Source organism: Ambystoma mexicanum, chromosome 1p (assembly GCF_040938575.1).
Source record: "Ambystoma mexicanum isolate Mex_15411 chromosome 1p, UKY_AmexF1_1, whole genome shotgun sequence".
NCBI lineage: Eukaryota > Metazoa > Chordata > Amphibia > Caudata > Ambystomatidae > Ambystoma > Ambystoma mexicanum.
Window position 1 is genome coordinate 1291636020 of NC_090921.1, and position 27530 is coordinate 1291663549.

At 43.9% G+C, this 27530-nt stretch overlaps 1 protein-coding gene and 1 non-coding gene across 6 annotated transcripts in view; both read left to right on the forward strand.

The window, feature by feature from the left end:
* LOC138453031 (protein kinase C and casein kinase substrate in neurons protein 3-like) overlaps positions 1-27530 on the forward strand; it is a 170928-nt gene that overhangs the window by 115536 nt on the left and 27862 nt on the right. For 4 of the 5 annotated variants that reach the window (XM_069605493.1, XM_069605479.1, XM_069605458.1 and 1 more), the window contains exons 4-8: positions 5697-5932; positions 23702-23857; positions 24226-24401; positions 25555-25675; positions 26792-26889. In XM_069605493.1, coding sequence (XP_069461594.1) covers positions 5697-5932; positions 23702-23857; positions 24226-24401; positions 25555-25675; positions 26792-26889 — 787 coding nt within the window. The remainder of the gene's footprint in view (positions 1-5696; positions 5933-23701; positions 23858-24225; positions 24402-25554; positions 25676-26791; positions 26890-27530) is intronic. The other variant, XR_011260354.1, reaches the window with a different exon arrangement.
* TRNAE-UUC (transfer RNA glutamic acid (anticodon UUC)) lies at positions 10681-10752 on the forward strand. The gene has a single exon. It is a non-coding gene; the product is annotated as a tRNA-Glu (tRNA).

Below are 27530 nucleotides of genomic sequence, written 5' to 3' on the forward strand. Positions count from 1 at the left end.
GAGAGTATGGTACTGAGATTTTCCGTACAAGCTATGCGGTGCACCCAACTAAAAACGGGAGTGTGGCGAATTGGTAACCGGCACTACTTCTAATAGAAACATGGCTATATATTACTCTGACTGCTGCGTCTACAGGTCTTGTTTTATAATGCTTTTTATCTGCAGAATCTCTCAGTACTAATCACATCCTTTCATGCATCCTAACCAAAATTCTCATTTGCGCTCACCAATCACAACCCCAACCATGCCACAATCACATTCCGAGCATTGTGGCATCATGTTTTCACTTAATCGACGAGGAGAGAACCAAAGCTAAAATGGATGTAGCCATGATTGACATAAGAGACATTTCAGCCAGTGGATTGCACTATATAAATGTTCAGTATTCTTCTATATACTGCAACACTGCAGCATGTTGAGCCATGCATGAGTGAGTCTCTGTGTAGTGCACACCGAAAACAATCACTGCAAGGCAACAATTGTGCCTGCTAAGGAAACCAAGGCACGGTGATGTAAAGTGATCTGGCCAGGATCACTTACTTTGGTCAAGTGCAGAAGCTGGAATTTTAGGCCAGCTTTCTCGGTTCAATAATTTATATTTTAGGTAGTTGATTATCAGGGCCATTACGAGTATGGCGATACGGTAAAAAAAAGTGGCAGTAACAGAATTACCATTACTTCTCCCACACTGCCATATTATACGTTTAGTGGTAGATGGAAAACCTCCATCACTCATCTGGAGGTATTTTCTCCACTTAACTTCCAAAGCCTGAAGGAATTAGCAGGTAATTCATTCAAGTCCCCAATTAGAGTCCTCGGGGAATGGGGGTTAATCCCACATATCAAACACTTGAATGGGGGCTAATCCCACATTTCAACCCCTCGCAACAGGGTGAATTTACCACTGATGTGAGTGACAGTGATGATAAACAAGTATAGCAGTATTTCCATGGGAACTAACTCCCTACTTGTTCTTGTATTAGCATAATTGACATAAAAACATTTGACCTAAAACATTTGATCGAATTATTTCAGACTTTTTTTGGTCAAATTTAATTAAATATATATATGGGATGGGTAAGGATATAGATTAGGTTGAGGGGACGTGCGGGTGGGTTGCGGAGGGTCTCCACCCGCATTTTAGACTGAAAAAAAGGTCAAACAAATTCAATCAAATGTGATTAGGTCAAATGTTTTAGGTCAAATAGACCAAAACTCTTGTTCTAAGGCTCTATATCTCTTCACATCCCAACTTTAGTTTCACATTGACAGTCAGTGATTTTTGAATAACTGTATTTTGAAAGGCACACTTATACCTCGTTTTCAACAGAGTCGATTTGCAAAGCAACAACCACATTGTAAATCAACCAGACAATAGAGAAGTATGATTTCCCTCTGAAAGTGCAAAAGGATACAGCAGAGAACGTGCATTTGCAAAATGATTACAAGGAAATCCAAAAATGCAGTTGGGTAAAACAATATATCCTACAAAACAACTACGTATGTATATAAATCAGCAGCCTACACTGAATTACCCTGAGAAATGATTTGAGAAGTTGACAGACTGTGAAATAACCCATACATCTACATACACCTGCATATCATTTACTGAATGATTAGTTTGGTTTGTTCAGACACATGGAACACCATATACCTTAACATGCCAGGCTATGATGGCAACATAGCTCAGTGTGTTGAGCTCCTGCTGCAGCGAAGCATGTGTGCATGCGTGTGTGTGTGTATGTTTGTTTGTGTGTGTTATCTCTAAGTCACAGGTACAAACCTTGGTAGGAAGAAGATGGTATTTCATTTTGTTCGAAGTTCAATTAAACAATTATGGCAACTAACCACAGCATCGATGAGAGACATGCAGAGAGAATACAAACTGTGGGCTTGTTTATAATGTTTATAATGTGAACCCATTCTTCCACTATACTCCCACAAAAAGCTGAACTTGCCACAAACATATTTCTACCAGAACCAATTCCCACTGTCCAGGATCAAACAAAGAAGGTCAGATCCCAGTCTACTCGGTTTCACTCAGAGGGGCATATCGTAGCCAGGAACTTTAAGGGTGTAGGTTTGATGAGATTTCCCACAAGCAGTGGGGGCAACTTGTAAAAGATGGATCTTTGAGCTACATAATAATAGTCTACATGAAAAGTAACTTCTGAGTAAGAACACGTGGAAGGTCAGTAATGTTGATAAACTAACAGGCACTTTTATTATCTAACTTCATTTCTTCATTTACACTATTTCTGAGAGAAATATGAGGATTAAGAACGACTGTATACTCCAATGGAAGACATGAGAGTTCCTACCTGTCTTTTTTTTAGCTCATGCCATTTTGCTCTTTTTCAGAATAGTGACGTTTATTTATCCCATTATAAATGCTGACCTACAAGTAACATACGCATTAGGTGAAGTAGGCCTGGGACAGCCCAGTATATATCATACCCAGTGGCCAAAGGGGAATTTATTTAAGTGTATGTGTGGGGGGAGGGAAAAAGAATTTCCCACAAATATGTGGGGGCAGCTGGGCATAGCAAGGGAGCCCAGACAAACCAAGAGAGCTTCGGGCAGGAAGGGGGTTCCTCTGCTAGTGATTTGTTAAAATAATAGCTAAAAAAGGAATATTTTACAATGCGCTTTCTGTGAAAAATGATTTGAAAAACCACTACGTTTGAAATCAGTTTTGTAGGGTAACACATGAAAAAAATCAAATAGATGGAAGTCACCAACAGTGCAGAGGAATATTTTCCAAAACATTTAATGATGCCTTTTCCCACGGGATATGCCAGTATAAAAAACATGTATAAAACTACAACAGGGGATGTCTCATGCAACTATACTTTCCTTCAATTATATCATATTCAGGGCACACGGTAATAAAGAGAGCGATGGTCGTTTTAAATTGTCATAAAAATGACATATTTTTATTTGAACAAATACATTATAAATTAATTATATTCAGTAAGTGTCACTCATTTTTTTATATAAACAGATTGCTTTTCTAAAAACACAGATTTCTCGCATATCCATGGAAACATAGCTAGTGCAAAATACGCAGGGTATGTGTGTGCAAAATTCACTTGTGGAAAAAAACAATCACTCATCCTTTTCCTGCACCAACTCTCCTCTACAAAAACATAGTATTATCAATGTTTAACAATCTTATATCACTACTGTGAGTCATTTCAAGTTTAGATCAACTGGAGGTATTCTAGAGAAGTATGTGGATCACCGATACTCCTCTAATTATTACTTTCTGAATATCCGTTTTTGCTTAGTTTCAACGAAAATTTCATCTAGTTCTACCGAGAACTGATGTTCGTCTTTCTCAGGACTTGAAAATGAAAAAGAACTTATACTTTGTGAAGAAGTTATTATATTTATATATCTTCGTATTTTCTTATTTGTTCTTCTGTCTCCTTATACACCATCCTGTGATCAATATCTTAATAGATTCTAAAAAATAAGACAAACATATAAAACATTGGATTAAAAAACACATGCCCATTCGCAACTCTTCTTACAATCACATAAATTCCCATTATTTCATTTTGAAGGACATTTAGACAAATGTTTCTTCCTAGTAGTGATACAGGAATTGTCTCCGGCCACCACCAAAAATATGTTTATACTGGCTATGCCCATACATGTCCATGCTTGGTGCACCAATATATGCCAATATTACCATTTAAGAGCATATTCCTGTTGGCTTTTCCAGTAAACATTTCCATGCCCATAATGGCAGCACCAATATAGGCTAGTATGTCTATGTAAGAACACGCATCATGTTGACGTTACCCTTAATTGCAATACAAAATACCATGCCACAGTAGGAAAATATATCCAGACTGGCTGCACCAATGTAGGCCAGTATGGCCATGTAAGAACACGTATATTGGCTTCATACATAGTACTGGCAAAAACATGACATGCTGCAGTAAGAAAATATGTCCAAACTGGCTGCAGCAATACAAGCCAGTATGGCCACATAAGAACATTGATAGCAGTAAAAAAATGCCTTCCTCTCCTCTATCTCTGTCTCTGCCTGTGGTTTTCCCCAGGGGTCTAACCTTTCTACCTGGCTGTTCAACCAATACCTGGCACTTCTTGCCCACCGCATTGTCGCTCTCTACCCCAACTTTCAGTGCTATGCGGATGACACTCAACTCATTTTCAGGCTCCCTTCCACCACTTCTTCTCCTTCTCTCATCTCTGATTGTCTGACGGCCAGTAATCTCTACCTTAGTGCCAGTAGGATTGAGATTCCCCTCATTGGCACACCTGCTCCCTCCTTTCCTGTCACTCTCTGGCCAGCCTCTCTTGGCCCTCTCCCTGCTCCCACCTGTGAGGCTAAAAACATCTGGGTCATCTTTGACTCCACACTATCCTTCTCACCTCACATCTCTGATGTATTTAAGAAGTCACACTACCAACTGCACCTCCTGAGGGGTATTCTTTCTTTCCTCTCCTTCACCCAGACGCTCACTGTTTCCTGACTCTGTTTCTCTCTAGGCTGGACTACTACAACAGCCTCTTTCTAAATGTGCCTGTTTCTACTCTCTGCCCTCTGGAACTCATCCAGAACAGGACTGCAGGACTTGTCCTTGGTCTCAAGACCAGGGATCGTATCTCTCCAGGACTGAAATCTCTGCACTGGCTCCCAGTGGCTGCGAGGATTAAGTTCAAACCCCTCTGAATTGTCCACAAGGCCTTATCTGGCCTCAATACTTTCAAATCTTTCTTCCTAAATATCTCCCTTCTTGAGCTCTTCACTCATCCGCCTCGAACTCCCTCAGGGTCAATCGCTTCTCCAAGCAGCAAGTTGGTGGTAGATCTATTTCTTCGGCTGGGGCCTCCCTCTGGAACAGCCTCCCAGCCTCCCTGAAACTTGAGGAGAACCATCTCCGGTTCCAGAAGCACCTCAAAACCTTCCTCTTTGCTTCTGCTTTCTCTCCTCTTCTCCCCTGCTGAACTCCTGACTGAAACTGATCCTGCACTGCCTCCCTGTCAACTCCCGCACTTGGGGACTGTTTTTCTGTATCCCTACAGTCCCCTAACAGCACTTGACACCTGAAGTCTGCATTACCCCTGCACTTGCCACGAGCTGGCTGCACCTTTACCTATTGCTTTTACTTATCCTATTTATTTTTACTGTTGTCCCATGTACTGCCCCCTCTGCCTGCACTTGCGCGATCTCAATGTCACCTGGCCTAGTAGGAGCGTTGTCTCTGGCTTCCCTCTGTTCCCCCTCCCTTTCCTCGTCGCTCCTTGAAACACTTGTGTACAGGCGCATTATAAATGCTATATATCATATTGTATTTCACTTTTCCTGTGTTTGTCTTCCTCAGCTTCTGCCATGCACTCCCCTTCATCTCCTTTCTCCCCTACTTTGGTGTGCTTGCCCAATGCTAGGTCGTTCACCATGCCCACACCTAAGGGACATCCTGCTACCACTTAATTGTCAGCGAGCCGCTGCTCAAGTGCGCGTGTCATTAACATGGCCTCCAAGAGCTTCTAGGTGATTTGGAGGATTTGAGGTGTGGATTTGGTGTTGGTGGTGCGCTTGACTGAAAGCATCCTGTATACTGGAAAGGCTGAGAAATGGGGGACTTGTTGCCCCAGTGGAGTGTTGAAAAATGAAAGTGACTAGGAGGTGACGTTTAATACACTTATTCCTGCCCTAGGTCCAATGTACGGATCCTTGCTGACCGCGTGGCAGGCCTTCATGACAGCCGCGGAACGCCTGAGCGACCTGCACGTGGGCATTCAGAAGACGCTGGTGACCGACGATGGGGACCGTGTCAGAAACTGGCAGAAGGACACGTACCACCGAAAGCTTTTTGGGGGCTTCAAGGAGTCTTACGAGATCGAGAATGGGTTCTACAAGGCTCAGAAGCCCTGGGCGAAGAAGTTTAAAAAGGTAAGTGAGTGGGCCAGGCAGCACCAGGAGCTTGTGGGAGGAGACAGTGGACTGTTTACACTGGCCTTTGGGGAAAACCGAGAGATTTTCAGACCTCAAATCATTGTACAAAACTGGTTTTCGCTTCTTTATATTTGGGATAGCCAATGCCGCCATCGTCCATTTTGTATGTAGCAGTTTTAGTTGAGGTCATATCATCTGGTAAGCATCCTGGAGACTGGAGGCGCCACCGTGGCCCTGCAGGAGCGGCGCTATTCGCGCGGAGGCCTCAGTCTCTCAGGTGGACTTCCGGGGGAATTCGAGGGGGGCAGGGCACTGTAACGCGGGGTAACACTTACCTGCATCCAGTCGAGGCAGCATATTTATAAGTGTGCCCGGCCCAGGAATCCCCCTCTTGCGTTCCCGCCGATGCAAGATGTAAAAGAACTAGTGGGTCCCCTTCATAAGTGCTTTGAAATATTCTGTAATAAAATGCGGCCTGTTTACTTCCAAAAGTGATGTGTTGTCCTTTGTAAAAGTACTGGGTATATGATGTTGTTCAGAAGCCAGGGGCATAGTACGAGTGCACCCCTAAGAAGTGGCAACGCCCAGCCACAACCCCTCAGGTGCCTCTCAGATCTTTTGCTCTGAGGAGAGGGAGCAAAAAGAGGTGACAGGAGGGAGCTCATTATTGGGGAGGAAGGAAGAAATGCAATTGATGAAGAGTAATAAATATAATAAAAGATCACAGGAGTACAGAAGCAAAGAGAAGGCGTGAGCAGAAGAGTGGGTGCTCTGTTAGAGAAGAATAGAGCTGAGGTGAGAGGAAAAAAGGCGAGGGCTCAGAAATGGCAGTACAACGCGAAGGAGTAAGTGCAGGAATGGAGAGCAGAAGGTAGAGTGTGTGCAAGAAACTAGAGAAGCATATGCGTCTCCAGGAGGAGAGGTGAAGTAGCATGCTTGTGATTGCGGAAGGAAAGAAGAGAGAAGGGGTGTCTCGGATGCGGCTCGGGCATGTAGAAGGAAGAAGAAAAGGCTGAGAAGCTCAAGGATGAAAAGTGGAGCATGAGAAGGAATAGAGAATGTTCCAGAAGCTATTACACCCAAATGTTATTCAGAAAGTTATTTGCTTTGAGACAGAAGTAAATTCATTGTGGTGGGGCCCGCTACCGAGTCACCGGGACGGGCCACAGCAGATGTCAGGGCATCCGACATGCACCATGAGGCTGCAACCATGCAGCGGACACCAGGCAGAGGTCACCCTGCTCGCTCCGGATCACCGGGGACACGTGGGCTGGGGGCACCCAGCTCACCGCAGCCCGGCTCTGGGGGCACCCAGGCCGGGGTTGCACAGGCAGCCATTGTCACACGGCCCATACCGTAATGGGGGACGGTGTTGCCCAGCAGGGGCACTGTCCCAGCGCAGGGCCCCGCCATTGGGCCTGCTGCACGCGGTGCAGCACCAGCATGGTGCCAGAAATAACAACACCGGAGGCAGCTCTCTCTTATACTGACGAGCCGGAAACGGGCCGTCCTCTTTCTTAGGTTGGTCACATGGTGAGCACCATGTGACCATTGCACCCATCCTGGGAGCTACCATGCTCCCAGGAGGGGTGATGACACACAACACTCATACACACATTTTTTCTTCAGCATTCAGTTTAGGGATTTTGGCAAGATATGTGGCATCAATAAACACATGCAGGATCACACCTGGAGGGGATTTCCATACAAATTGTTGAACGGTGCAAATCTTTTGGTTCCCAAAATTGCATTCATTTAGGATGTATAACTTGGAAGAGAACCCAGCAAACTAAGTTCTAAACAGTGCTGGGGGTGGAAATTAAGATTGCTATGCCGAATTACATATATGTGTTATCTTGCTTCACTAGTACACAATTACACAGGCCAATATTGCATAAGGTGAAGCCAAATATTGCCCTCTTCGCCCGCCTCTGTCACGGACCTCAGAAGGGAGGCATATTCAAAGGGGAGTTGAGGGATTGGTTTTTATGAGGGACTTCTTCTCACTAGCCTCAGGCCTCTTGGATCTTCCTAAAGCCAGCCCTGGGTGCCAGCGGCCTGCTGGGAGGAATCCCTGGACCCACGTGGCCAGTATGCACTGCCTGGCAAAGGATGGCAAGGCGGGGGAAGCCAGCATGACTCTCCAGAAGCCATGACATGCTTTCAGAAACAGCTAATGCAAGAACATCTTCCAACTCCTCTATGCTAAGTTATATTACATGTCTTTTTCATACCGGCTTCCTCAGTCTGCAACATGGAACAGTTCTGGGTGTGTGCATGTAGAACAGCATCACAAATGGGTGGAGTATAGTAGGGTAGTACCAAGCAGCATGGCAATGCTGTTGTTGAGATGTGTGTGGTTGTGAAATGGCATGTGACTGCCTATGTCAATTGCATGTGTATGGTGCAAGCCCGACAGCCTTGTATATGGCCTCGTGGCAGGCTGAGTGCCACTATATATTGAATCCCTGTTACGTGTCAGTGGGCAGTCCAAAGGGATGCCCTGGCCAATTCACTGCAAATTGTACACCCTGTCTAAGCGTAACCTGGCACAGCATGGCATAGCCTAACATCTCATAGTATAGCCTAATGTGTCCCCACAATGATTACAATGGTCACAGAAGACTGTATATGGCATACACAGAACAAATACGGTTCTCCTTTGTATCTAGGTCTCACCTGTGGCAGAGCAGAGCCCAGGTCCCCAAATCCACCTGCCAACCTTGCAGGAGCCCATCTTCCTTTTGCTGTATGCCAGCTCACCACGCCACCTTCAGAGCATCATGTGCTCCTGAGGACACTGCAGAGGAAGGCAGGGAGCTCTAGGCTATATGATGGGCAAGAGTCAGGCTTGGCTTAAGTTTTCACTGATATGGCAAAAAATGGGGTGTCTGGCTATTCCCTGATCTCTCCATGTAATACAAACTTTATATATAGCAAATGATCAGGGTGAAACCGATGAAACAAAACGACCTAGCAATTTAATGATGATTAAAACATAAACAACACATGTTACAATTAATTCATGTTGGTGGTTATCACAGGTAAGTGAACCCAAAACATTCCAAACAGAAAACATACAGTAAAAACATATATCGTAATACCACTTAGTATACATTCAGAGTAGAAAGCATCTCATCAGTACATCCCCTTGTTGTTTTATGGGGAATTGTATTAATGTTGGTTTAGACAACATAAACGTAGTGCCCAGTGTATCTGATAAACACTGCGCAGTATAAAAAGTCGACACACCTGTGTTTCGGCCTTTCAGCCTACTCTGATGGCTGTGAATAAGACGGCCTTCATGAGGACAGGGAATTGGGATCATGGGTCAGACGAGCTTTCCTGTGATGGTATTCTACAAAGATAAATGAAATGTGCTAAGTACGGGTCTGTTTCCGGGATTTAATTATAATCAGCTCAAAAAGTAGCTAGAACTGTGTCCCCTAGGGGAACTTATCATGCTTCAACCTTTCTAGCACGTAAAAAAAATCAATATTCGATCAGCGCTTCAAATTGTGGCAGTCCTGGTCCGAACTAAGTGGATTCGGGAGTGGAGTACTAATCTCCTATGAAAAAACACAAAAATAGAGACAGGCTGTGATTACAGGGCCCGCCTCCACCTTCAGTAATAACATCCCGCTCAATGACATCCTGGGGGAAAGAGAGAAGAAAGCCTACCGCGTTTGTGAGGAGTCTTACCTGAAGTCTGTATTTATCAGGCGACACGTTGAGTCTGGTCCTGTTGCGGTCCCAGTCCCCTCGTCAATAACCACACCTAATAAAATAAGCAGCAAGATGGCTGACTTAGGTGCATCCCATTGCAGGGTACCCATTGAGATCCAATCAAAAGTGCATGCGTGACTATTTCTGTCTGTATTCCCCACGTACGCCGTGAGGGCTGGTGATAGTGGCAGTCTATCGAGTCCATTAAAGTTCTGGGATAAACACATGGTACTGGGAGTTACAGCTATGCGCTTGTGCGATCCTGAAAGGCTCTAGCTTCGAGGAGTGAATCGTGCCGTTATAATAAAGGATAATGTATCCCTCAATTGTGGACCCATCCGTGGTCTTTACCTTAGTCAATGTATGAATTTCAGTGACTGTGAACTCAGCGATTCTTGGTGTGAGTGATGTGCCGGCGTTGTCATGGAAGCCGGGCCGAGAGGAAGGCCGTAATAGCAAGAAGCTTGCCGGACTAGTCATCATGGCAACATGTTGCCACGGCTCTGCGAGGTGAATTTTCAGAGCGAGTGCCCATCTCAGAATGGTCCATTCAATAATCAAATGGGCCCTGCCAACACTAGTTGCCGGGTCTTCCTGGGTAAAATGCCACCACGATTTATGCAGAGTTTTCTAAGTATATGAATGGGTGGTCGGTCAAAATCTTCTCTTTTTTTAATTTTGGTGTCCGGGATTTTAAAAAAAATGGTAAAAAAAAAAAATTCAAAAAGAGGGGTTGGGGGGGGAACCCCCCCCCATTTCGAATAAAAAACGTCATTAAAAAAAAATGCGACTTTTTTTTCGGCCTTTTTTTTCGAGATTTATTTTTTCGAGATTTATTTTTTCGGTCTTATAACCATAAACCATATGAATGCACAGAAACTATCTGAAAAAATCTGAAATAATCAGAGAAAATCAGACAAGGGGGCATGACGGGCAGTGATATTCTGCTGTTAGACACACTGCATCCTACACCTGGGTCCTGTTCCTATAAGTTTAATAAGTTTAATAAGGTTACAGCCTCCCATATGGTGTAGTGGTTAGGATTCCTGGTTTTCACCCAGGTGGCCCGGGTTTGACTCCCGGTATGGGAAGACTAGCCTTTTTCACGCCCTGAAACACTTGTGTATGAGTGCAATAGAAATAAAATATCAATATCAATAAGTGAGTGCTCTCCTGCATACTTCTGACTGGTGTGTGCCCCTATCTATGCCGATCTGACTGTCAGTGGCTGGTGCCCACGTCCAGCTCTAGATGCGGTACCCGTGTGGTGCATGTGGGTAGGTCACATTTGCATGAATGCATCTCACAATACTGTATTGATTCTCGGTCACATTAACATGAAAACATCTCACATTCATGGTCTATCTATTCATGAGCAGAGTTCATCTTACATTAATTTTCTGTCTGTACATATGTATGACTTACATTTGGCCACGTAGTGTATACAGAAAAGAAAAAGGAGCCAAATAAGGAGGTCTCGATACGTTGACTCTCACAAGATTGTATTTGATTGCTTGTATGCAGGAGGCCACTTAGCATATATATTTACCCCTACATCTTGTCTACATGTGTGTGAAAACCTGTGCTGTTGAAGAATCTATGGGGTTAACAATTCAATAGTCCGTTCCATTTAATGGCCACATTAAGACCTTGACGGACACTGTCCAAACAGTAAATCCATCTCTGTTCTAATTCACGTAACAGTTCGTCACTGTATCCTCCTCTCCTGCTGAGGCTGACGGTTTGGAGGACAAATCACTTCAGATCTTGATCTGTGTGTTTGAGTTGTCTGAAATGGTCCATGAGTGGTTTGTCTGCCACTAGGTGTCTGATGCAGAAGCGATTCTCCGAGATCCTCTGTTTGACAGGTCTTTTAGTATTGCTAACGTACACTAGATCGCATGGGCACTGAATGATGTATATCACTATTCTACTGTTGCAATTGGTGTGTGTATTAAGATCCCAGTGTACATTTTCATAGTGGAATGAATGTTTGGTCTCAGTGTATTGGCTTGCTACACACATCCCACATTTGTGGTGTACTCTCACTGGTGGTAATCTCCACATTCTCTCCAATGATGGTTATATCCCGGGATCCTGATATGTGTGGACAAGATGCTCTCTCAGGTTTCTGTTTTTTTAAGGCAAAAAATGGTTTCTTGGACCGGTATTCTTTATAAGATCCCAGTGTTTGTTAATGGTACACTTCATAATGTTGCTGATAGGGCTGAAAGAGGTCGCACACACCAGTCTCTTTGGCGTGAGGCAGACTTCCCTTGGGGTATTGGCTACCCGTTTTGCGTGTGTTTTACTGCTTTTTTCGGGTATCGTCTCTGAAGAAGTCATCATTGCAATCCTTCTGAATGTTTTTATAACGTGTCCTGATCTGTGCAGTTTCTTAGGATTCTCAAAAATTGGCTTTATGGAAGATTGTGCTTAAGACCCACCGGATGACAGCTGTTGTAATGCAAAAGGGTATTTCCAATCTGTTTTTTTGCAGAACAGTTCAGTCTTTAGACCCACACCTGATTTATATATGTGTAGATCTAGAAAATCTATGGCATGGTGGTCCCACACCATAGTGAATTCAATGTGACCATCGCATTAGTTGAGCCACTCAAGAAATGTCTTAAGTTGGTCCTCTGTGCCTGTCCAGATGGCGAGTACATCGTCAATATAACGCAGCCAGGTCTGGATGAAAGGCTTGTACGGATTAGTATTTGCGTAAATATTTTTCACCTCGTAATCAGCCATGAATAAGTTGGCCACGCCAGATGCAAAAGTGGCGCCGGTGCTCATACCTTTGAATTGTTTGAATAATTTATTCTTGAATAGAAAGAAATGCTCCGTCATGGCTAGCCTGATGCATTCTAAGATGAATTTGGTGGGTACAGTTCCAGTGTCCTCTCTTTTGTCCAGGAAAAAGCACAGAACATCAAGGCATTCTGTTTGAGGAATCAAGGTGTAGAGGGCTTCTACATCCATTTTCACGAAAATGCACGATTCACCTACTACAACGGTTTCAAGTATGTTCAAAGCCCGAGTGGTGTTCTTTATGTATGACGCCACCTGTGTTACAAAAGGTTTTAATAAAAAATCTGTATGTAACGAAAATAAGGGGCTCGAGAAGTGAATCACAGGCCGACTATAAATGTGTTGTTTATGTTTTAATCATCCTAAAATTGTTGGGTCTTTTTGTTTCACCGGGTTCGCCCAGATCATTTGCTATATATGAAATAAATGTTCACTCAGCAATATGTTCAAGTTCAGCTTCTCATCAGGTGATGAAAAGGAAATAACTGCGTCCACATGGACCTTGATGAAAAGTCAGTTAAGGATCTTCATCCCATCACAAATGGTGCTCCTGCCACTTGCGTGAACGTCTCAGATTTTGACACTCCCTCTACCTTCGATTCACTACAACTCCAGAAAGCCCCTCCCCTTCCAAATATTATCACACTCCTAAGGGTGAATTTTGATAAAGGAACAGATAGTGCCTCCACCGTAAATATTCATGAGTACATTCCAAAAACATAAAGGGGAATTAATAAAAAAATCCTTCAACAATGTTAGAGCTAAGTAAAAGAATATTTTTTTCATCACCTCATCCTTTTTCCTCGTTAACATTTATATCAAGTGAGGAGACATGCGACAAACATACTTTTAAGAAAAATAAACACAAATTGTAAGACTCCCTCTCCCCAGTTAACTTCTTGCCCACTAAGATATAAATATCTAAACTATCCTCCTTGAGACCCCTTCTTCTTCCATGAAGAGAGTTGGAGGCATATCGGGCTAACAGTGGTGAATTGGGAGTAAGTACAACCAAGTGGGAAACAAAAATATTGTAAAAATGCAACACAAAAGCTCTGTTCTCTTTGGTAGATATTCCGAATGGACAGTGGACTGGGCCCTCCAAAGGCACATAACTGAGTTTTCCTGCAGCCTGGACGCAGACATTTCTTTGGAGGCTCCACATGTAACACACCGACTGCTGCATTCTAAGAATCGAACAAGCAAGAGCGATTTGTGCTTGCACAGATACTCGTGCACGTTTGCGGCATGGAGAATCCAAGCCCCTGCGAAAGATAAAAAACAACAATTGTTATGCTACGTTCATTTTTTATTCATAACGCTCTAAAGGGCAGTGGGCATTAAGCGCTAGACAAAAGAGAATGCTAGGAACTTAGTCATTAGACTGTGCTATGAAGCTAGAAGAGGGCGCGTTTTCGAAATAATTAGGTATTTAGTCGCTTCTTAAATAGATCATAATTAGATTGTTGTCTAAAAGGTAATGGAGGACTGTTCTAAACTATGGGACTACAGATGATTTGCCACCCACACTTTTAAGATTAGATTGGGGGACTACCAAAAGTTTAGAAATGCCGACCTAAGATTGGTACTTGGATGATACAGGGCCACTGAGTTGTTTAGGAATTTAGGTATTTTCCCGATCACAGATTTATGAGTAACTGCAGCAGTTTTCAAAACAATTCTCCATTGTACTGGTAGCCAGGGCAAATTATGTAGACTATTTGTGGTCTGATCAAATGAAGGGGATTTGGTAACTATGCGAGATTCTTCATTCTATCAAATTTGGAACCGTGGAATTTGGAGTTAAGTGCAACACAGAATAAAGTGAGATGCAATCATATTGTTTGGAGCCAATAATGTCCAAGTCCAAGATGCTACTCTGGTTAAAATGGTTGAATTTTCCTAAACAATCGCACGTAGGAGGAAAAGGAGATATGATAACATTAATATAATAGAAATGTTGGGGGTCAAAGAACACACCTAGTGTTTTTACGTTTGGCATTTGACAATATGGATAAATGAACACTCTGACTTTGGTATGCAAGGAGGGGTGCCTGAGTGTATTATTTCCATTTTAGACGCATTCAAACTCAACCAATTTTGATCCGTTCAAGTATTGATAACGGCCATAACTGATGTGAATTTTAAGTTGGCTGTAGATTCAATTGAGGAGCACTTGCACCCATGATCGGTGGGTTCTGTAGTGACTCACTCAATCTCTGGAGTTCTGTGACAATGAGGTGTGCCTACCGTGAAACTGAGAGGGAACCACCTTACTCACTTCATCTCCAAATCAGGACTCACAACCAAACATGCCATTCCCCCCTCAGTAACCACCAAGAGAAATACTGTGGATCCGGAGCACTGACATTCATTGCGATTGAAGCAGATGTGGGGGCAAAAATGAAAAGGAATTTCCCTCGTTTTTTGGCACCCACCCATTCCGATGCCCGGCAGCCTGAGGCATCCCGAGAACACAGGACCCTGGAACCCATGCAGTACATTTTTGCGGTGGCAGGCACTGCCATCCCTTTTCTCTGAATGTTTTGAAAAATAGCCAAGAGGCAATGGTGGGCACCAGAATGTGCCAATTCTTGATTGCACTTGTACTTCTCTTTGAGCTTTTCACTAAGGGAGAGAAAGTGAGGACACCAGTAAGGTCTCCCACTCGTTTTCCTATGCCCTGATTTCAGGGTACTGGAAGGGAGGGGAGACTTAACAATACTAACGTGGGAGCAAATGTTTTACCCAAAGCAAGGTTTGCTTTAGAATGGACCAGGAAAATAATTGATCAATTGGTGAAGACGAGAACACTCTCAGCCGGCACGGATCACCAAGCTAGGTGGTAGGGCACTGACAATGTAATGGGTCGTGCTCACTGTGGCATCTTCAGTTTCTGACAATTTAAAACAGGATCCAAAACTTTAGTACCTTACGGGAACTGTGACAGGGCAACAGAACACGTGACACGAAAATATGGCTTCAAAGCATATTCTTATCAGGATGGGAATTGTGATATAACCCCATCATGGGAATTGGGGGGTTATCTACTACAAAAAGGGTATGCAATCTCAGAATGCTCTAGGGAAAAGCCAGCAGGATGCAGTAATCTATACTGCATAAGAGGTATTCGGTCTATTTGGGATACCGATCTCTCCCTGAATCTTGATTCTACTCACGTCTCGGTGATATAGCACCCAGCACGCTTCTATACCTCAATCACATTCTCAAGGCTACACATTTTCTCAGTGGCTTTGAATGCTCCTGCATCTCTGGATCTCTTTTCCACATCGGTGAGTGTAGGCAGGGATCCCATCTGGCAAACAGGATCCCTTGGTAAGGAAGGCTATGCCACAGAGCAGCCCTGCCGTGTTCGCAGCTCTTCAGTACACTCTGCATCTTTCCTCGGGGGTCCCTTCTGGCATACTGGACTCCACAGCAATGGATAGCTCTTTACTGTGTTTCTTGGACGCATTTGTTGGTCTTGGTTAATGAGTTGCTGTAAAGGTCCTTTCTGGCGTTCGGGACGCTGCAGAAAGGAATGGTGCTCTGCAGTAATCTAAGGGTATCACGTTGATTTATCCCAAACAATTATTTTGAAAAAACTCATCGAAATATATGGGGCTGGGGTAAGGGGTCACAAGGGGTGGGGACGGGGTAGGGTTTATATGAAAGGGGAAGGGGAGTTTGGAGGGACCCCCCAAAATATAGAAACAAAATAATTTCATTTAAAAAAATGATTTAAAAAAACTCATGTTGATGTAGAGACACAGAACCTATATAAGCTATAAGCTATAAGAGAGTACGTATGTGCCCAAACACTTGCATTGGAATGCTACCAATGTCTCTTTTATTTCGTTAGATAGTCGGCACTTTAACCCAGGGATAGTGTTAGCAGTACTCCATGATTTTTGTTAGTGAGTCTCCAGGTGGCACCTAACTAGCATACTGGAGTACTAGGTGAAGGTTGACAATTGGCTTGGACCTCCTAGCTAACTTTGGTATCCCGCTGACCTATGACCTGTTTCATACAGAAGGGAAGGAGTCCCCTACACAGCCAGGAACTGGGGAAATAACATAAAACTACAAAGCGAGTGTTCCTGTCGCAAAATATTTACAGACGCCTTAGGCATTTGTTATTTCTGTAATCCATCAGGAAACCTTAAATTACTGGCACAAACAGTCCTATGTCTTAGTTATACAAGACGTGAGGAACAATTCCTCAATCAAAAGAGCATACCTCTCAAATAAAAACAATATCACAATTCGTAACATTTGTTGACAAATCAAAATTGATCTCCTATCATTTGTAAGGCAAACAAAAAGAATCTACATTAAAAGACAAGTGTGAAGTGCAAGGTAATGCAGACACATATAATACAATATTAAAACAAGAAATTCACATTTGATAATTTATTGTATATAGTAAATTATTTGATTGAGAAATCATTGCATTCAAAATGATGAGTGCTATATATTAGCCTTGTTGATAAGGTCCAGAGTCACCAACAACGCATCAGACTCATTAGTAAGGGCAGCTCGATGTAACCATAGCACAATGTTTCGGCGATCAATAAGTCCAACGCCTTCTTCAGGACCTAAAACCCATAGTTCCAATGCACTGAAAGCCTCCCTTTACAGGCTAGAAGGGCTGTCCTCTCTTGGTAATGACTCATTTTGAAGAAAGTCTTGCTTTATTCCAGGTAAACTAACATGTCTATTCCTGATAAATGGTCATCTAGACCCAAGCGATAACAGGCCAAGTCTGACAGAGCATTCTTAGTGGCAAAATGACTGTAAATGCTGATAATGTCTATTCAGTTTTTGATGGCAGCCAAGAAAAATGTGCTTGTAGGTTTCTTACAAGTACCAGGATCCGCTGCCATTGAGCTCATGTTTAGCTGAGAAATAGCTCATTGGGAAAAAAAATGAAGATGTACCTTACCATATTCCTGGGACTTCAACGGCTTTGTCATCTGAGGATCAGAAAAGGGGCATGTCTTGGAGGGAGACTTTGCAAATTCCACCCTTTACTGCCTCTAACAGCATACCTCTCTCACCAAAGGACTTGGTAGGCTGGCATTCCTGGTCCACAGAGTCCCCTCCATGGTTTGGACCTTACTGAGTCATTACCCAGGCTCTGCCTTACACAGAAACGTCCACCAGGTCACTAAAAAAGGATCGCTGAGCACAGAGCCTGCTTATAGAACACTCATTTGGGAGCCACACTGGCCATGGTGTGGATGACCTAAAATTTTTATTCACTGAAAAACTAGGCATTTCATTGAGTGTGACGTAGAGAAGATGCTTTTCTTTAAAGAACAATGGTCCCTTCAGAGTATTGGAACACACGGGTATTGTGTCAATCGGCTGGCCGTCATGGGGTAACAGGGGTCAACATGGCAATAATGAAGGGCTGGGATATATTCATGACTCTGAAACCCAGATATATTTCCATGGATATGCCCCTATCCCCAAATCCAAAACTGATATAGTAGGAGAGGGAAACGAGTAATAATCCCCTTGTGATTAACTTTGGGCACAGGTATTCAGATTTAGAACCATGCCTGTCATAGCACATGAAACCCTTGACCCATTGCATCTATAGGATATCTGTGGGACCTGACCAAGTAACAGTACATTTGTTTATGCATTTGAATTTAGTGTCTTTTTGGCTCTCACTGCCAAAATCGAATTTAGGTATCTCTTGTCTATGCATTTGATTTGGTGCCTTTTTGCATTTGAATTAAATAATAATAATAATAATAATAATAATAATAATAATAATAATAATAATAATAATAATAATAATAATAATAATAAGTGTATTTTTGGCTCTCACTGCTAAAATCGAATTTAGGTATCTCTTGCCTATGCTCTTGCTCAACTGTACTCTCAGGTCACCCCTATGTTTGCAGACACCTAGTCTACTCGAGGCACTTGGATCCACTGTGCCGCTCTGGCCTTTGATACTATAGTCCCATCTAATGCGACCCTATCCTGACCAGTGTGAACAATTTCGTAGGCATCCTATTCAGATAACTAGCACTACCATCATGCACGCCAGTGTGCTCCTTCTACTATCCTACACTCTAGCCCTGCGGGCTGCCCAAGCCACTCTGTCACCCACTGCAACAACCGTCCCCCTTGGGCCCAAACCCATCCAGCCACCCAATAGTCTGGCCCCACATCACCAGGCACAGCCGTCTGTGACTGTGACTCCTAGAATGAGCCCTGCAGCAACCAACACAGGATTACATTACTCTAGCAACCTTATCAACCAATACCTTAATGATCCAGCGCTGTGACTGGAACACTTCGCCAGGAGACCCACCCCCAACCAAGCATGCCCCCTCTTTCTTAGAAACAAGAGATTAGGCACTAGATTCCGCCTTCGACACTCCCGCAACAACACCACCAAGCAAACTCCACACTTACCACCTGATTCTCCCTTATCCATGACCACACGCAACTCCACCACCACAGAGGTTAAACTACCTGTGTTCAAGGGCGCCCTTATCAACGCTAGATCTCTCGCAGCACACGCATTAGACATTGCTGACCTTATCACCACCTATGACCTCGACTTCATCGCCATATCCGAAACATGGCTACATGCTGCATCTGGCCCCTCACTATCCCTGGCCTTACCACCTGACTACGGCATCACGCGATGTGACCGTACCACCCAGCACTCCCTACTAGAAGTAAAAAGGACATAACTAAGGAGAAACTCCTCCCTTTGTTACTCCCTTCCCTTAATGCGGCCACCAACACCTGCTCTGATCCCACTTCCTTAGCAGACACATATAACCAAACTATGCTTACGGCCATAGACTCTATAGCCCCTTTCAAACTCAGGAAGGCTAAACCACAAGCACATCTCAACTCATGGTTCACCCCACAGTTAAGATTGCTCCGCAAAGCTAAACGCTGTGCTGAAAATCGATGGAAAAGCCACCCCTCTGATGAGCATAAAGATGGTTTCCTTCTTGCCTCACTTACCTACAAAGATGCTATCATCACGGCAAAAAAAGAATCTCTTAACAATCGCATTCTGCAAGCTGATTCGAATACAAAGGAGCTCTTCAGAATCCTAAAAGAGCTAGAAACCGCAGTCTCCCCCCACAGACACCTGCACGAAAGATAGTAAATGGTGTGCTAACATTCAAGCAGCCTTACTAAATAAAATCTCTACACTACAATCTAAAATTAAAGACAAGCAGGACAGCCTGAAGCTCGTCAACCGTTCACACTCCCCGGCTAGCGCCCCCCATCCAGACACTGCTAACACCAAACCATTTGCCTTCTCACCACTCACCGTTACCGAGGTAGAAAATATCATCCTGAGAATTAAACCGTCCAACTGCCAAGGTGACCCCTGCCCAGCTCCTATCATTAAGGGCTCTGCACATGTTCTGGCCCCATTCATTGCGGCCTTTATCAACTCCTCCTTTAGTACAGGTATTGTCCCAGACAACCTTAAGGACGCTTGGGTGATCCCTTTGCTCAAAAAACCACCCCTAGACCCAAGAATACCTACCAACTTCCGACCTATCACCACGCTCCTGTTTTTGCTTAAGTTTCTAGACCACGCAGCATACCTTCAGATCCAAGACTACTTGGAATCTAACAACTTGCTAGGTCTACGTCAATTCGGATTTCGCCCCTGACACGGGACGGAAACTGCTTTAATAGACCTAAAAACCCAAATTGAGGTATTGAAGGATCAGGGCAAACTAGCAATGCTACCACTTCTCGACCTCTCAGCCGCATTTGATTTGGTCAACCACCAGATCCTATGCAAGCACCTCCACTCTGCTGCTAACTTCTCGTCCTCTGCAGCAGCCTGGATCAAATCCTTTTTGAGCAATAGATCCATGAGGGTCTTTGCCCCTTCCGCAGCCGCGGACCCTTCCCCAATTCACTGTGGCGTACCTCAGGGATCTTGCGTGTCACCTACACTCTATAACATCTTCACGAAACCTCTCTTTGATGTGCTTGACTATCTGGGTGTTTCCTACACTAACTATGCGGATGACACCCAGATACTCATTCCCATCAAAGGTGATTATATAGCTGACACCAAGGCCCTTAATGACGTCTACCTGGTCATCCAAGCCACGATGGCCCAACACCAGTTATGCCTAAACAATGACAAGACGGAGCTCTTGATCTTGGGCACCGCACAACTGAGCAAACTGGAGCCGTCCTATCAATCATTCATCATTGACGGTAACACCATACGAGTCTTGAAAGATACTAAATCGTTAGGTTTCTACCTTGACGCCACCCTATCATTATCTCGACAAATAAATGCAGTCAGATCTGCCTCGGCATATACCTGCAAACTTATTGCAGCTTGCAGACCGTTTGTTTCTTACCACCCCTAACAGTGTCACACTAGCTAGAACCTTCATTATGGCTAAAATTGATTATTGTAGTGCTCTCTACTTAGGCACCAGCCAAGCGAACCTGAATAAACTCCAAACAACCCAGAACAATGCCATTCGTGCTGCCCTAAACATTCCCCGCAACCACCACATTTCAGAATCTAGAACCAACCTAAAGTGGCTACTTTTCAAGCAGAGAATTTCACTAAAAACTCTCGTCCTCACGCACAAATGCTTGACTAACAAGCCCCCTATCTACCTCGGCAGTCGGCTGTCACGCCAGTCGACCTCCTGACCACTAAGAACTGCCCAGTCCCACTGTCTATCGATCCCTAGGTTTAAACTGCAAAAAGCGGGGGGCTCGAGCTTCCCTGTCCTAGCGTCTAAGCTATGGAACTCCCTCCCCGCTACAATCATAGCTGAAGAATTTTTCAACACATTCAAGGTCAAAACCAAATCTTGGCTTTTCGACCAACTTAAAACATGCTAAGTACCCTTGTCTTTCTTGCTCTGACCTGCCGACCTCCGTTACTATTTTGGCTGTACACCCTATGGGTATATCCACTGCTAAGCCTTAGCAGCACTGAAACCACTGTAATATTTGTAGATAGGAACTCTGTTAATATTTCTGTTAATGTTAATTACTGTAATTTTTATGTCTGTATATATGCATTCTTGTAACTTTGTACAAATTGCGCCCTGATGCCTCCGGGCGAGATGGTTTGCGCGTTATAAATAAAACAAATACAAAATACAAATGCAATGGCGGAGAATCATTCCTGTACTAGTAAGGGAACCTTAGCAAGTCTGCACCCTCCAACAACTTGGAGTGGGCTGGTTCCCAGTAACATCCTACTGTACAAGTTCAACAATATGCACTTTATTACATAATATGAATAGGAAATGGCCCAAAATGTCACCTTCATAATTGCGGTGGCCGAAATTTCGGACTTTTTTTTAACACCCCCCTTTACACCACATATATATGTGGGGGGTATGTGATATTATAGTAATACGGTGGATTGCGGGGGTCTCCCCCCGCAGATGTATGCGGTGTAAAGGGGGTTAAATAAAAAAAATTCATTTAAAAAGTCAGCATTTTCGGCCGTCGCAATTATGGGGGTCGATCCATATGAATATACCTTGTGAACAATACCATTAGGAAAGCATAAAAAACTCACAATGTGAGGTACTGTCTTCCATTGACATGCAGCACATCTTTGCCTACCCCATCATGGAGGCAGGCACGACAAACTGTGTGAGGTGCCCTCCTCTAGTGCCATGGCCTGAGACAACATTTGTTGAGAATGAGATATGTCTAACGGCTGCAGGAGTCTGGTGATTTATTCTGGGCCAGATTGCGCTCATGTCCCAGACTTCCCGGCAGAACCTCAGGAGTAAGAGGTATGTTCAAGAATTATAAAGGTTATACACGCCCTACCATTTACTGAGTCCTCAAGAGTGCGACTGAAGTGTAGGTTAGTCATTACTTCCTGCAGAGCAGGTCAGAGGAACTAGTGGACATGAACATGCCTTTTAGTGACTGTGCCTTGGGTGGTCAGGCTGTAATTCACACACTGTATATTTGATGTATTCCTGTAAAAGTGCTGGTAACTACTAGCACTACGCCGACTCGGCCACTCAAATGTTTTGGTGTACAGTGATTGGTGGGGATCGTCATGATGAAAGCCAGAAACAACCTAACAACTGAAACCAGTCGATTTTAGTATTTGAACATTAAAAGCCACCGGATGAATGTATTATTACATGTATGGAACTGGGGTAACATTTTTACCATAGGAGAGACATGGGCTGCTGCCTGAGTAAATGTATTTTGCGATCCGCTTATCTTAAATTTTAATACATGTTTTTCCTTTTTTATTGTGAAACCATTTTTTCATTGAGTTGCTGTTATTAGTTTTCTGTGTTCTGAAAGGCGCATACTCTATTTGGAAGCACACAGATATATGTAGATTTGGGAAGCGAGGATCTGCAGAAACTGATTGACATTTGAGTGAAACATAATTCTGTAAATATATATATATATATATTTATATATATATATATACAGACACACAGACACTGGGATTGGAACATTACCAGTGTCCCTTTTCTTTCCAGCGGTTAATTAGTTGGCACATCAACACAGGGATGAGGTTATACTGTTCCTTGGCATCAGTAAAGTTCTTCCCACACAAAACACTATTTGGGAGTGCAAGGATTAGCTTTGAAGGAAGTTGTACACCTTATTTTGTTTGTCCCATTTTGGTTTCGGTTCCTGGTCAAGGTATGCATCTTGATTACCCTCTGTGTTTACTGGTAGGGTCTAGATGGGCCCACACTTTGACATCATAACATGGTCACTGTGGAAGAACCTAGGAGAGACAAGGAGGGGCACGAAGTCCCTCACTGATGGCTTGTTTACATGTGACTATGAAGGGAGGGGGCGATTGGTTGCCAGTCAATTCGTCGAAAAAAATTGGTCGACCAGACAAATGGTCGAATCAAATTGGTCGAAAACCATTTCGTCGAATTTTTTTTTTTTTTCTATTTTAACCCTTTTTTTTTTTTTTTGGGGGGGGTCCCCCCCAACCCCCTTTTTTTCTCTAAAAACCCATTTTTTAACAAAACGAAAACCCAAAAAATAAATATATAAATAAAAAAATTTTTTCGACGAAATGGTTTTCGACCAAATTGCGTCGACCAAATTGCAGTCGACCAGTTTTTTTTCGACGAGTTGACTGGACACCGGGGCGATTTAAATGAGTTGAGCTGAGGCCCCTCAGACTCCACCCTCAATGCTAATCATTTCACTTCTATGTTTACGCCGTAGGTGGAGAAATCCAAGAATGCGTACCACAAGGCATGCAAAAAGCAGCAAGTGGCGACAGTGAGAGAGAGCCACGGCAAGGGGAATCCTGAGGTGTCGGTGGACAAGCAAAGGAAGCTGCAAGAAGAGCGGGAGAAGTGTGACCAGGAGACGGAGAAGGTGAGGTGCATCGCTCACATTCCACTGCTTGTCCATATGATTGCCTGCTCCCCTTCCTCACGGGGAGGCAAGTCTGTCGATACATCGGGATATGGCCCGACCAATGCTCTGGAAAAGTCATTTGGCGTAGGGCAGTGTCAGTAGTAGAAAATCAAGAACTGCGCCCACAGAATTTTCAAATGCAAAGGCAATGTGACAACCCAATTTCCAGAGAGAAAAATCTTATTGCTGTAGATAAAGTGGACTTGCCGTGTTGTCCCCCACCTGTGATGCATGAGGGTGTCAATCACTGTCAGTTACCTGCACAGATCCTGCTATCATCTCAATCACCCAATTTCTCTTTGGTTCCGGATTTCTTGCCCTACCAGGTGAAGCAGCGGTACGAGAAGGCCCTGCAGGACCTGAACCGCTACAACCCCAAGTACATGGAGGAGATGGAGACTGTGTTTGATCTGAGCCAGCAACACGAACAGAAACGTATCAACTTCCTCAAGGATACGCTGCTGTCCATCCATCATCACCTGGATGTAACCAATCATGAGAGGTGAGCCACACCAGAAGGAAAGAGGCGACTCAATGGACATGCACTGACAAAGAAAAGGGCACGATAGTGGTTATGGGAGTGACGGGCCTCAAGGAAATGGGGGAAGCTATGAGAGGTGTTCCATGGCGGGAGGCTGAGAGGATTTAGATTGGCATGGGGAGTCATGGAAGACTTGCCACAGTGGTGGCAGAAGACAAAACAACCCAGTGTTCCTTGGAGAGCCCATCAGTGATTTGCCAAGGTGAGAGGTAACTCGGGCTAAGCACTTAAACCAGTGAGGCTGTATGGGGGCGGGAAGGCAAGCAAACCGCAGGTAATGTGTGGGATGCTAGAGGAACTGAACCGAAAAAATCATGTGGGAACCACCAAATTATGTCTGATGCTCACAAATTGCTCACTCTATGAGCTTATTAATTCCTTCATATTTCAAAAGGAGGATTTTCAAACGTCAAAGACCGGTTATTTCTTCCTCTTTTAAACACATTTCTTTTCTGGTATTTCAATCTCTTCAATCCAGATGGTAGAGGAACTGTACATGGTCAATGTACGCAATGACCTGCCTTCTCCGTCCTAATGTGCGATGAGGCAGCCACCAGAATTATATTTTTTACTGAGCTCTCACTGTGAGTGGGCCATACAATGTCACTTTCTTTTTTAACTGTGACCTTGACATTGTTTATGCTAGTCTACAGTGCCTAACTGTGCATTACATTCAATATAGACAAAGCCCCACAATACAGCCCCAGTAACCTCGGATTCAACTACAGAGATGTGGTAGTCGCACCTAAGGTGGGGGCGGGGGCAATGAGGAGATTATTTGCGGGAAGAGAATTTATTGGGTAACTGGGAATTACGGAGTCACTGGAGAGAAAGGTTGATGGCAAGAAAGGGTTGGTCGGTCTGGAAATGATATTCCCAGTCAAACAGCCGGTATCTCTGAAGTGGATATTGAGGAGAAAATATTAGAGGGCGCAAGGAGGATAAGTGGAGGAAATATTCCTCATGGGAAATTCCTGAGACAGAGGCGGAAACACTTGCTTGGTGAAGTGCTGGAACTGTGATGAGTAGGGCGTGGGGGTTCCAGTTTGCACCAGATGCTTTTTAGGGGTGCAATGATTGCCTTCCATTCAGCATCACTACTTTCTCTCTGCAGCATTCAGGCCGTCTATCAGGACCTGCACCAGGCCATATTATCTGTCAGGGACCAGGATGATCTCAAGTGGTGGCGGAACAGGCATGGCCCCGGCATGATGATGAGCTGGCCACAGTTTGAGGTGAGAATTTCCTTGTGCAGAGAATTGGCCTGTATCCCGCACAGCACTCCCGGCAGGCAGAGGTGTGACCATATGTTGTATCTTGGATGATTAGTGTGACTAAAGGGCCTCATAGAATGGTGAGGTGGAGCTTAAAGTGTTGGAGGCTTGGGGGTTCCTGAGAGTGACGTTGGGACTTGGACTATGGCAGGGAACCAGGACAGATGCTTGTGACCTTCTCTCCTACCTTTCATGATCTGCATCTATGTAACAAAGAACAATAAAGCATCTTCTGTTTGTATTTACCTGGGTCAGACTGGTTCCTGCTCCATGTCATCTCTGATCCAGGCATATCTTGCTAGGGAGTAAGATACTACACCATACTCACACTCCCAACAGACAAATGTGTCCATTGTTGCACTTGCAACAGGTGAGGGCTTCCCTCATCGATAGTTAAGATCCTGTTATGTCCAAGGGTGTTACCCGCACCCTCGAGGGTAGATTATCTTTCTTGATTATGCGAGGAAGAGGTGTCAGCCTTCTGTTCTTGAGAAGTAATGTCCCATTGCCAACTTTTAATTTTTTTTATTTATAGTGTATTAGCCATATATTCAACATCATAAAATATTTTTTAAACAATTAAAGGCGTTTTTACACTTTTTACACAAAAGAAGGAGAAAACAATTACACAAAAAACAAAATTTCAAATACATCAACAAAATACAATGAAAACAAGAGAAAAGATTAAATAACATCAGAAAACAAAGCAAAAAAACACTAAGATAAAAAACGTTAACATTAATGTACACAGAATATAAACAAGTTAAAACTTTTATGAGTATGTGTATATATATCGATCAAATGAGTCGACCAAATGTTAAACAATATAGTTAAGGGTGTTTTAACCACAGAATATCGATGGAAACGGTAGCCAATTGCCTGCCTGTCCTGCTGAAGTACTTTAGATGCTGAACATTTCTCAAATGTCTTCTCTTCGGAGGGAGCCATAATGAGAATGCATTCAAAGTGGAGAGCAGTAAAAAGACATACATTGATTTTAATGTAAACTTCTTGGGTGCCCCACATAATAATGAAGTGCATTGCAAGTAAAACATCTTTTTTATTGTCATCTCCTAGGAGTGGAACCCTGATAAAGAGCGACCAATCGTAAAAAAGAAGAAAGCAAAAGAGCCGGACAAGGTGAGACTGCGCAGCATCACCCCGACTGAAGGCAGGTGAGAGCACCGAGCTGCAGGAAGGGTGAGTGGGAAAGGGGCATCACTACCTGGTGACCTGGGTCTCTGAAATTCCCACAAGCAGCTGTAACAAAATCTTCCATCCTGGCCTTCTGTGTCAAAGGCCCATGTCCGAGACTGGGCGATGGGACTGGGGTGACCTTGGGGAATGGGTGCTACCACCCGCTCCGTGATGCAAGTTCCGGAGAAGGTACACACATGATCCCTGCAACTGAGAATCAGCTGCCCTTTCAAATATGCATAGACAAGTTAAGGAATTTGCATGGCCCTAATGCCAGATTTGAGGGGAGTACTGTTTGGACACAGCATCCCCCTAATCATGGTTCTGGTGGTGATTGGAGACTGTGAGGCCCCAAGGGGAGCTAGGGCCTCGGTGGGCATAACTTCTGCGAGACTTGGCACATGTGCATGGTGGCCAGCAGCCATGACGGCTACCATTGCAGAAATGATGGCCTCCCTTCCCTCAAGGATATCAGCTATTTATGCTTGTCTTTTTTTTGCAGGTGCATGAAACCTAGGCACAAGCCATGGAAATCATTCAATCACTTGAAAATCAGTATGCCTGTGCCTTGCAGCACAGTGGTGTCCTGGGAACCGTGCAGGCCATGGTGGGTTCATGC